The sequence below is a fragment of the Hyperoodon ampullatus genome (genome assembly GCF_949752795.1).
Source record: "Hyperoodon ampullatus genome assembly, chromosome: 16".
Lineage (NCBI taxonomy): Eukaryota > Metazoa > Chordata > Mammalia > Artiodactyla > Ziphiidae > Hyperoodon > Hyperoodon ampullatus.
In genome coordinates this window covers 77,088,997-77,101,143 of record NC_136929.1, presented here as the reverse complement: position 1 = coordinate 77,101,143, position 12,147 = coordinate 77,088,997, and the positions used below count along the sequence as shown (strand labels likewise).

The 12,147-nt window shown below is 39.3% G+C and overlaps 1 protein-coding gene across 2 annotated transcripts in view; it reads right to left on the bottom strand.

Annotated features, from left to right (window-relative positions):
• Positions 1-3,498: 3,498 nt before the first annotated feature.
• Positions 3,499-12,147, bottom strand: part of ZDHHC20 (zDHHC palmitoyltransferase 20) — a gene marked incomplete at both ends in the record, with an annotated part of 68,702 nt that continues 60,053 nt past the window's right edge. For both annotated transcript variants that reach the window (XM_079721886.1, XM_079721887.1), the window contains 4 exons: positions 3,499-3,536; positions 4,913-5,028; positions 6,444-6,533; positions 10,804-10,930. In XM_079721886.1, the coding sequence (XP_079578012.1) occupies positions 3,499-3,536; positions 4,913-5,028; positions 6,444-6,533; positions 10,804-10,930 (371 nt within the window). The remainder of the gene's footprint in view (positions 3,537-4,912; positions 5,029-6,443; positions 6,534-10,803; positions 10,931-12,147) is intronic.

The window sequence follows — 12,147 nt, the reverse complement described above, 5'->3', positions numbered from 1 at the left end:
ATTAAGATGATGTTAACATACTGAAAGAACGGAAAAAGAAACACCACAAAAGCACCCAAATAGGTTAAAGGGAAAATTAAGCTTCCTCAGTTGTTAATCAGGTGCCTGCAAATCCTTTGACCTGAATATAAAAATACCCACAAGAAGTACCAGGACATTTCTGAAAGCAGTCACTTACGTTTAAACATTCACTACTTCCTTATAACGCTCAAACTGCCAAACTGAAGTGATGTTTCTGCTTGGTAAATCGACATCCCTTAACTCTCATAAGTTTTCTAGAATCAAGATTATTAAGACTACAGCATTGAAATAAAGGTAGAAACTGTATTATAGTATTCCAAACTATTTTCAAAGCTAACTCATTCCTCTAGTTCAAAGGGGAAAAAAATTACTTGCTTTTAACATCTAATATTAATATAGCCCATGGAATTAAACAAATCCTATAAATTATAAACCTGGAATAGTAGGCTATAAAATTTATGCTACATTAGGAGATTATAGAGCTATCCCTAGTATATTGTTTGGCGTCCAGAAGACAACTCCAAATATACCTGTTGGACGAATGTTAAGTAAGGTATTGTGCAAAATTAGAAATTGAAGAATGTTAAAGGTTGTCCAGTCGAAATCATTCTTAACACCCCTCTCCCCAACCCCATGTTATAGACAAGGAAACTATAACATGTTTTTACAGACGCTGGTTAAAACTGATCTCCACCCACTACTGGAAGCAGTCAGTCATTTTAGCTTGTGTGTGGCTGACTAAGCAGAGTATAAAGGAGGAGTGACATCTGTATATTGTTTCTCCGCTATAGGACACTATTTTTCTTTAGAATTAATGCAACTATCCCTGTCACTTAGATTGGATTTCAAAAGGAAAAGGGGGATAAGTGTCTAGGCAGAAAGGGGTTGCTGTTAGGAAGTCAGATATAAGAGTGGAATCCGCCTCTCAGAGAATGGAAGTTTTGAATGACAACTCAAGTGAGAATTTCCTTCTTGAGAGCAGTGTTACGCTAAACAGTTTTACCCTAGTTCAAACTGTCTTTTATGTTGCTGTTTAAGCTATTATAGGATTACTGTAAAAAGTTTCAAAGCAAATTTCAGTCATTACCTAAATTGAAATTTGAAAGTCAACTCAGCAGCAGGCAGCACTCTGAGAACATACTTGAACAGCTTTCTGTAGCTTGTCTTTCGCTTTATTTTTCTTTTAGCCACTTCTACCCAATCCTACTGTATCCAGTATTTCTATAGCACACGTAACCTTTGTTTCCCTACCTGTATAAATACCCATGAAAGTTCAACAGAAGAGTATATTGAAAGCAGAAACAAGATAATTTCTTATACTGCCAAATTTTCTTTAAGCCTTGGGCACAACACTGCACATGGTTTAATTAATGCTTAGAACTAAGCCTTCAATGAATTATACAAGTATGCTCCATGTTTTAAATGATTAGGTATCTAAATCCTTCTGAGTGTTATTTTATAGCCAACAATAAAAAAAAATCTTTAGTAAAAATGTTGAAAAGTATAAAACAGTAACTATAAATTAGCAAACACCAAGTTGTTTTTAAAGCAATTCTTTTCTTTTTCTTACACAGTGCAAGCACTTTCAGCCACCATACTGACCTAGATGTACTTCACTTAAAACAAGTTTCTACCTTGTGTTTCTGGAGTGAAAATTTATATGGATACTAAGAACTCTAATAATGTAACTCAGGTATCAAAAGAATACATACGCCATGTTAACATGTGACCTGACAGCTCATATTATAGCATATCATAATACGTTGTTATGAGTAAATGTTATTTCCAAAGTAAAATTAAGTCACTTTTGTAACTGTAAGTCAGTGTTGAACAGATGGGCTCATTTAAGATTAAGGCATCTTCCAGTTCTGGAGTAGTGCTTCTGTGGATCCAACAATCTGTACAAAGGTTTCCTTTTTTAAAAAATATATCTTCATTTATACTTCAATTATTTAATTCCACTGATCATCATCTTGCGTATAAAACTGAAAATATTCAGTCCATAATGTTTTTACAAACCTATAAAACCAGAAACAATGGAATTATTGATTAAAACTTGATTTTATATTTCTGAAAATAAGATTTATTAAATAGTTCTTTGGACTAAGGTATAAAGCTGCTAATACAACACAAAAGGAAAGAAATACTTTAATATTACTAATATTCTAACAATAATAAAGGTTTTTAGATGCTGTAAGTAAGGGACGGATCACTGACTTTCCCTGAAGCCATTAAGTGAGCATTTATTTTAACAGAGGCAGATCCTTACACTTTTCCCTTAGTGTTAACTTGGGCATCATCTGAGAAGACTGCTATCAGAAGTTTATGGGAATTTCAGTGAGGATTCTCAACCACCACGAGCATCAGCCATTATTCCGCCTGCACTGAGAAGACGCCCGGAGCCAGGACCCGGGAGCCCTGTCTGAGGACCAGCTCTGGGTGGGGCTGCCAATGACACGTGATCACCGCCTGCAGCTCCTGCTGCCCTCTGCCTGCCCGGAGCCCCACTGGGGGCTGTTTCTGATGCTCTCTGAGTCTTAGGCTCTGGCTGTGACTTGGACATGGACTCCAGGTCCTTGTAAGGAACTGAATGCTAATGACAAACACCAAGCAAGGAAGCAGATGTCCCCTAGATGAGACTACAGATGAGAACAGAGCAACTGAGGTAATAAAGGTGTGTTGTCTTAAGCTGCTAAGTGTGTGACAATTTGCTAGGTAGCAATAGGTAACCAAGAAACACTACATGTAGGTTTTCAAAACTCTAATAGCTGCGCATGATGCTGCTGAGCCAGTGAGCTTAGCTTCTGACTTGAACGTGTACAGCTGTCTTCTCTGTTTTTAAGCAGCAGAAGAGTTCACTACATCCCTGCGGTTCAGTGTCAGTGTTAGCACTGCCCTCACTGCTCCTGCTGGTCCATCGGGAAGGGCTTCTGTTCCTACTTCAATCAACCTCCTCTGGCTACTGCCTCTGGGCACACAGATAAGGCATCACTGATCCATGTACTTGGCTACAGTAAACTGCTCTTCTGCTGTATCTTTTACCAAGTAAATAACATCGTGAACCTCTTAAGTCTTTTTTTCAGTCTTTAATCTTAGTCACTCTTGTCTGGATCAAATTTCTTCAGTAGTGGGCAAAAGTCACCTTTTTTCCTTAAACTAATAAGGTACCGTTCAGTGAAAAGGTTAGTTGCCCATATACCAATCCTAACAATTTTTACTAGTTTCCTCATTAATCTACCAACAAATATCCAGTAAGATCATGCTAGGAGTGGTAAGAAAAATGGGAGTTAGGCAGATGTTACCTTCCAATCTCTCCTGAACTACCTGATTTTGCCGACATAATGGAAAGAGTAAAAAAGACTGAATTGCAAATTGTTTTGAGATTATGACATGCAAATAAACTAATTTTTGGAGAAATTACCTTTATACTGTCTTACCTTGCTCTTATTCAACTGGTTAGTTATGAACAAGTGATACTCAATTTTCTATTGCCACTGTTACATGGTTATTTGTCCCTGTAAGCACATAATTATATATGACATGACAAAAAAAGAAATATTAAGTTTCTGGCTAAATGGTAAAATTGATGATTACAGTAAAAGCAAGTATTATGTAAGCACTAAATAGGCTTCTGGTGCCAACCATTTGCCTTCTGTTAGAACCCAGAAGGAAGGAAAGCAGTGCTAAAATCTGAAAGTCTGGTTTTATGCTTATCTTTGTAAAAACGTCCACTGGCTCTAAAGATGTTCAGGAGCAATACTTTCAAGTCCACAAATGGATTTTCCCCTTGATTTTATACTGAGGGTCTAATGACCTGAATGAAGGTCTTTTTAAAAATATTTATTTTATTTATTTTTGGCTGTGTTGGGTCTTTGTTGTGGTGCACGGGCTTCTCAGTGCAGTGGCCTCTCGTTGCGGAGCATGGGCTCCAGGCACATGCGCTTCAGTAGTTGTGGCATGCGGGCTCAGTAGTTGTGGCTCGCGGGCTCCAGAGCACAAGCCCAGCAGCTGCAGCACATGGGCTCAGTTGCTCCGTGGCATGTGGGATCCTCCTGGACCAGGGCTCGAACCTGTGTCCCCTGCATTGGCAGGTGGATTCCTAACCCCTGGGCCACCAAGTAAGTTCCCTGAATGAAGGTCTCAATGAAACTAATTTAAGAGAATTGAAATGCTACTGAAAGCCAAAATGACAATTAACAACAAATCAGAAATTGTGACAGCAAGCTTTCAAGTTTTAGGTTATTTCCTAGAGTTAGTACCAAACCATCTTCCTACAGTGCAAGAAGAATGTTATTACTAGTATTAAGAACCACCACAGATGTGATTTAAGCTGTAATGCTAGCGAGCGGCCAGACTATATTATAAACCAAGGCCTGATTCAAAAGCGCACTTCTATCTTATCAACTGTTGTATAATGTACCACAATTCATGAAATGATTAAGTCACCATGTTTCAAATACATTCAGTGCACTCTTTTTATACTAAGACAAGACAGCCAAAGAGTACAAGGCATTTCAAAATTATTTTCAAATAAGCAAAAGCTATGACCCCAAAGGATAACCTTGTTTAAGCATTATCCAAAATATTATGCCAAAAGAATTGTCTACATCTGAGGTGACAAAATACATGGCTGGGTAACAACAAGGAAAAACAAAATCATGAACAGAAAAAAACACAGCAGCAGCCACTACACTTCCTCACTCACCCTTCGCCTCCGTGAAAGCTACCAGTAAATGCTAACGGCCCACGTATAAGATAGTTTATTAAAAAGTTTCAAATATTTTAGTATTTTAAAATAGCACATAGTGTATTTTACTTTTTCCACATTTATTAAACCTGGTGATTTTCATTTTAACCAGACAAAGCAATGTTTTCAGATGACGAGCATTACCTGATCTGATAACACCTTCTTCAGATCCATTCTCTAGCCACTGAGATTCACTGTCCAACAAGCGGTTTTTTGATTCACTAAGCGGTTTGATAGGAAAGGGTGGATTTGAGCCAATACTGAAAGAGGAGCAAATAATTTAGTAAATAGTCTAATGCTCAATTAATGATACTTAATTAATAAGAAGCAAATTAGTATTCCTTCTCCTAAATGTGAGGGCAACTCATGAGATCTCAGCACTCTGTAAAAACTCCATCTTCAAGAGAAAATGTGCCCCCAACCCCCCCGCATTAAATGGCTCTCTAGACCCAAGAATTTGTACTCAGCACTGCCAATGAAAACAATTAGATAAAAGAAAAACAGCTTCAGAGGCCAATCTGAAACATTTTTAACATGTTAATCAAGAGCCATAAGGTAGCACAAGGACAGGTGAGGATCTACGTCTGTGGCCAGGACAAAAAGATTACCTGTCATTTCCCAAGTTTTCTGCTTTCTACCTCTGCAGTATAGATCTAAGGGGAAAAAATGATTTAGTGATTTAGCGTAGACTTAGTTTTCTAGCTAAGACATCCAGGGAGGGAGGGAATGGAGGAAAAAAAGAAGGCGGAAAAGGGAACTAGTATTGTTGGGGACCCACTATGGGCAGACGCTGTGCTGGGTGCTTTCTACACGCCATCGCAATCTTCACAATAACCCCCGAAGGGAGTACAAATCCTCCTCTCATAGAGCTGGCAGCTGAGGCTCAGACAGTTTAAGTAACTTCTTCGAGCTCTGAGGTCCTAGATTCTAAGGCCTATGCTCTTCCAAAATTAATCCCCTAGCTTGGAATTTATAATCCCTCCTCCCCCCACAACTTATTTCTGTAGTAAGTAGGTTTCAAGTGTTTCACTTTGACAGAAGCATCTCTATCTCCTTTAAAATTTCATTTAAAATGAACTATTTCTCTGAATTTATGAATCAGTGTGCTCGCCATACAAACTCTGAGAAAATATCCTCTAAGACGAAGAAGAAAAATTTTGTATTTGTATTTTTGAATCCTCATTAATATTATTTTCACGCTGCAGTTAAAATCTGTTTATCAAAATAAAATGGTGAATAGTACAATGACTAACTTCTTTGAAAATATAACTGATATAAACCAACATAATCAAATCTTGAAAGAGTCTTCGTTTCTAGGAAGACGCAGCGCAGGCAGGGTAGCCGTGCTTCCTACCCTGCCAGACGCGTCCAGTGACATGAGACTGTCCTGCTTCAACTACTAATAGCAAGCGTTCACTTTCTTACTCTCAAAAGTGTTCTGGTTTGAATGATAAAAAATATGGTTATCCTGAGCATATCAGCTATATCCACATTTTAACCCTCAGTTAAAAAAAACTGAATAGAATTTCTCTTTATCTATGCTGGCTTGCTACATTACTACTGTATTTATCTATGTATAACACACACACACACACACACACACACACACACACACACACACACACACAGTTTGCTCTATAATGAATTCTGAAAAACTTAATGACAAGAAGCACACCTTCTGGTATTTTCACTGTGGTTTGAAACAGAAGCTTGTTCTGGATCCGTCCCCACAAGACGAGTCGGAAAACTGCAGCCATCACCCTGACTGCATAATGAAAAATATCAGTAATAATTTAATCATGTTCAGTTAAATCAAAGTGGTCAAATTTAACACCTATTTTCCAGAAGCATGGTATAAAATTATCACAACTTGTCATTTCAGAGAATGATTTCTAAGATTTCTAATTTAGAGGGTTATTAGACTCCACTGAGGAAATACGTCTTTTTCTTTTATAATTTACATATAGTTAAAAACAGTATCTTCCATGACTATTAAAATGATCATGTCTATTAAAGTCATGATAAACATACATATTCAAATATTTGGGTAACTGACTGCTTATCACAATCATTTAAGATATCATAAATGCTCAAACTGAAATTCAAGATGTAAGTTCCACATATTTATTCAACAACATTCATTAAATGAAAGTATACTGGATGTTCCGAGTACCATTTGAAGTGCTAGGGGTATACCACTGAACAAAAGAAAAGAAAATCTCTGCCTTCAAGAAGTTCACAACTTAAAAGAAAGTACAGCTATGCCTTCCACATTCTAGAAACATCAAAACTGTGTACCGCAGGGAATTCCACTTCCAGCCAAGATGGACTGACTGGTACATTTGACCTCCTGTTGAACAGTACATACAACAACTCTTTTCAAAACAGGCAGCACAGAACTGTGGTGTCTGAAAGAAGAGAAACCAACCAAGGAGTTGCAGCTTCTGCCAGAACTTGAGCACCAACAGGGGGATGTGCAGAGCAAGGTGGTCTCACTGAATTAAGGTGAGAGAGATGGGAGTTTCGAGAAGATGAGGAGGCTTGCTTCTATCGGACAGAGCTGAGGAAGGGGGATATGTGCAGAGAAAGGGCTACAGAAATCTGCACAGGGTTTTACTTGAGTCTTCTGATGAATACTAAGCCACACATGTGAATCTGGGGAAAGAACAACTGGGGAGTGTAAGCTGAACAATTCAGAGCCTGCACAGCACTGGAAGCCATTTGCATTCGACCTGCCGGAGTAGAGAGACCTCACTGAACATGTGGATATGGCAGAGACCGCAGCAGGCTCTCACCTTTGTGGTAGGAATAAACCAGGCTCTCACCTTTGCGGTAGGAATAAACTTGCCCTAGAGAAAATGCTACCTACACCCAACCAAAGGTTTCAGCAAGGAGGACTAAGTTGAAACAGAAGTCTGCCAAAACAAAATTCAACATTCTTTAAAGGGAGACAAAATTTAAACACTCAGAATTCAAAATGTCCACCATCCAATCAAAAATTACTAGCATAAAAAGCAGGAAAATGTGATCACAACTGAGAGGACAAAAAGTCAATAGAAAAGATTTAGAAATGACCATGAACACTTGAAACAAAGACATTAAAACAGTGATTACAAATATGTCCATGAATTAACTGGAAAAAGTGGATATAAAGAAAACAGAAATGTAAGATATAAAAAAAGAACCAAACAACTTCTGGAGCTGAAAAATATAGTATCTGAAATAAGAAATTCACTGGATGAGCTTAACAGTAGACATTACAGAAGAAAAGATAAGTGAACTCACAGATGTAACAATAGAAACGGTCCCATTTGAGGCCAAGAGAGAAAGAAGATGGAGGGGGAGAACGGAGGGGCAACAGCACCGGCCAGCGGGTCGTGACGTGGATCGACGAGAACCGGAAAAGCCAGTGGGGGAGGGGCACCGGGACAGGACGCAGGCAGAAGAAACGATCGAAACGCATTTCAAAACCACTCAGATCGGACTTCCCTGGTGTCCCAGTGGGTAAGGATCCTCCTGCCAATCAATGCTGGGGACACAGGTTAGAGCCCTGGTCCGGGAAGATCCCACATGCCGCGGAGCAACAAAGCCCGTGCGCCACAGCTACTGAGCCTGCGCTCTGGAGCCCACGAGCCACAACTACTGAGCCCGTCTGCCACAACTACTGAGCCCATGTGCCACAACTACTGCAAGCCGTGTGCCTAGAGCCTGTGCTCCGCAACAAAGAGAAGCCACTAAATGAGAAGCCCGCACACCGCAACAAAGAGTAGCCCCTGCTCGCTGCAACTAGAGAAGGCCTGCGCACAGCAACGAAGACCCAACGCAGCCATAATGAACTCCAAAGAGGATAAACACAAGGCAAACCATACTAAGGAACATCATCATCAGACTACTTAAAACCAGTGATAAAGATAAAATCTTAAAAGTAGCCACAGGGGAAAAAATAGACATAGTAATTTACAAGCATACCTCATTTCATTGTGTTTCATTTTACTGTGCTTTGCAGATACTGTGATTTTTATAAATTAAAGGTTTGAGGCAACCCTACATGGAGCAAGTCTATCGGTGCCATTTTTCCAATGGCATTTGCTCACTTTGCATCTGTGTGTCACATTTTGGCAATTCTCACAATATTTCAAACCCTCCACCAGCAAAAAGATTACAACTTGCTGAAGACTCACATAACAATTAGCAGTTTTTAGCAATAAAGTATTTTTAAATCAAAGTATGTACATTGTTTTTTTTTTAAGACATAATGCTATTGAACACTTAACAGTCTATGGTTATAGACTGTTATATGCACTGGGAAACCAAAAAGTTCGTATGACTCTCTTTACTATGATATGTGCTTTATTGTGGTGGTCTGGAACCAAACCTGCAATAATCTCTGAGGTGTGCCTGTACAAACAGTGGAATAAAGATAAGAGAGGCTGATTTATTGATACAAACAACACAAGGCAGATGATAATGGAACAACATCTTCAAAGAAGGGGAAAAAAAAAAAACAAAGACAAAAAACCCAACTGCCGGGCTCCCCTGGTGGCGCAGTGGTTGAGAGTCCGCCTGCCGATGCAGGGGACACGGGTTCGTGCCCCGGTCCGGGAAGATCCCACATGCCGCGGAGCGGCTGGGCCCGTGAGCCATGGCCCCTGAGCCTGCGCGTCCGGAGCCTGTGCTCCGCAACGGGAGAGGCCACAGCAGTGAGAGGCCCGCGTACCGCAAGAAACAAACAAACAAACCCAACTCCCAACATTGAAATTTCTGTTTAGAGAAAATAACCTTTAAAAATAATAGTCTATGTTCCAACCAGTCGCAGTGGAAGCACCTGAATATAAGAGACAACAGATAAGGCTCACAGAAGAGACTGGCGCACTTGAAGATGAAACTCAGGAAAAAGACGGAACAGAAGGTGAGTAGCCACCAGTGAGCCGTGGCAGAGCCTCCCGAGGAGCCACAGACATGTAGCTGGGGTCCCTGCAGGGACAAGGGGAGGGAGGCGACAGAAGAAATACCTGAAGAGACAGTGGTTAAAAGGACTTTCCAAATCTGATGAAAGTTTAAAAAGTACAGATCCAAGAAGCTCAACGATCCTAAGCACGAGAGTCATGAAGCAAACGACACCGGGCATGGCATAATCAAATTGCAAGAAACTAGTGATAAACAAAATCTTAAAAGCAGCCAGAGAAAAATGTCATATTACAGAAATAATAATAAACATAATATCCACAAACTTCTTATCAGAAAAAATGCAAGCAGCATCTACAATTCTATGCCAAGCAAAATGTCTTTCAAAAATGAAGGCAATTGGGAATTCCCTGGCCATCCAATGGTTAGGACTTTGACCTTTCACTGCTGGGGCCTGGGTTCAAGCTCTGGTCAGGGAACTAAGATCCCATGTGGCATGGCCAAAAAAAAAAGAATGCAAATATGTCATTTTCAGACAAAATAACAAGCAATACAGTTCCCTGTTAAGGGAAAAAAGGAAAAAACCCCACAACACTTACAAATATGGTACTTGAATTTCAAATACTTTTTCCTTCTCTATAATGACTTTTGGTATATAGATGGCCTAGGATGGCTGAGAATTTGGGAGAAAAGGAAATTATGAATCATCTTGAGCATATATTCTCATTTAAATTTAAATGCAGGTAAAAACTGCATTATGTGTTGGGTCTTCTTTGATTTAAGACACAACAGAATACATAACCTGTATTGGAAATCTTTGAAGATATGGCTAATAAATATAAATTCTTATGATTCTTTACTTCACAAACTTATTTTCATTTTGAAAAAAAAAGAGTGATTCTTATTTCCTATGAATCATCTTTTTTTCTCATTCAAATATATGCCCAAACTCTCCTTCACCCGTATAAAAAACATGAAAAATAAAATACTTCATGTAATCAAGGTATTCTGAGTTTTCATTCTTGAGGCTCATAATGTCATAATATACTATATTCTCTGAGTCACTTAATCAGAGAGACGGAGACTATCACAGGTTCCATAATTTCTGAGACGTGCGTTTTATAAACTACCTTGAAAATATTGGAAGTAGCCAGTATTTCTTTTCATCACCAAAGACTTGTCTCCAATTTTTACTGCATCCAAGCGAGAAACCGTTTCCATCAGGTCCATATGAAAATGTGGGTGCACGGAATGATTCTGTTACAGATATATATTACAAAAAAGAAGAGTTAACCTATTCGAAAATTATAGGAGGGAAGGAAAGTACCAGTTTTTTTCTTTTTAAACTTTTTTGGGAAAAAAATATAACCTCTTGAATATTTCATCACCCTTATAAAACGAAAATGTCAAGATAATTGTGTGATATTAAGGAAAATCGACTGAAGAATGTTCAATACACCTTAGCCTTTTTCTTTTTCTTCTTTTTTTTTAAAAATATTCTATCTCTTGCAACTTCACTCATTCATTATTTATCAACTTCCTACTACGTGCCTATGGCAAAGCACCAGGTTTTGGGATCCCAAGGTAAAGTAGATGAAATTCTGATCAAAGAACCCACAGTCTAACAAAAGTCTATCAGAATGACAGTGTGATACGGATACATGTGGGGTGGTGGCCAAGGAAGGTGAAATATGCAGGAGGTGACGCCTGAGCTCGATCCTGAGCTATGAATAATAACAAGTGAGGAAGCTGATGGCGGCCAGCGCCTAGGATCTCTGTTTAAAGACAAAATGCATTTCAGAACGTTTTATAAGCTATGGATAAGAAGGAGCCAGGGAGAGATGGATTGGGAAAGGTTGATGACACAGAAAAGTGAAGTAAAAACTGATGGAAGAAAGTTCTAGAAGAAATGGGATGGCCTTCAGAAAAGGTTCTAAAGATTAACCATAGATACCAGAAAAGACATCGTGTCCGCAGAAATTAGAAAGAGGGTGACAGTAATGGGTTTGAAAGTAGAAATGTTTGTGTGAGGTTATAAAGGTGAGACGATAAGAATTTACTTGTGATAACTTCTAATTTTTCTATGAAGCATTCACAAAATAGGTAAGGAAATTAGGGAGAATGATCAAAGGCTGGAATACCTATTGTGAGTAATAAGGTGGCAAACCTGATCAGAAACACATGACATTACTGCCAAACAGAGCTGAGGGCCTAAGTAAGGTCTGAGACTTTGAATCTGTAGTTGTGACCACCGCTGTGGGAGCGAGACGGCCTTCACCAGCTCTCTCCAGCCCCATCGCACTGGGAGAAGAACGCATCGCTGGAATAACCTGGGTAAAGGACTGGCAAAGGCGTCATGGGAGAAGAGGCACTTAGGGGCATGTGTAGTGCGAGGGTGCTGCTGGGAGCTTGAGGGCATTTATTATGGGATCTAGAATGGAAAAGGGTGAGAAACAAAACCAGAAGGGAAAGAA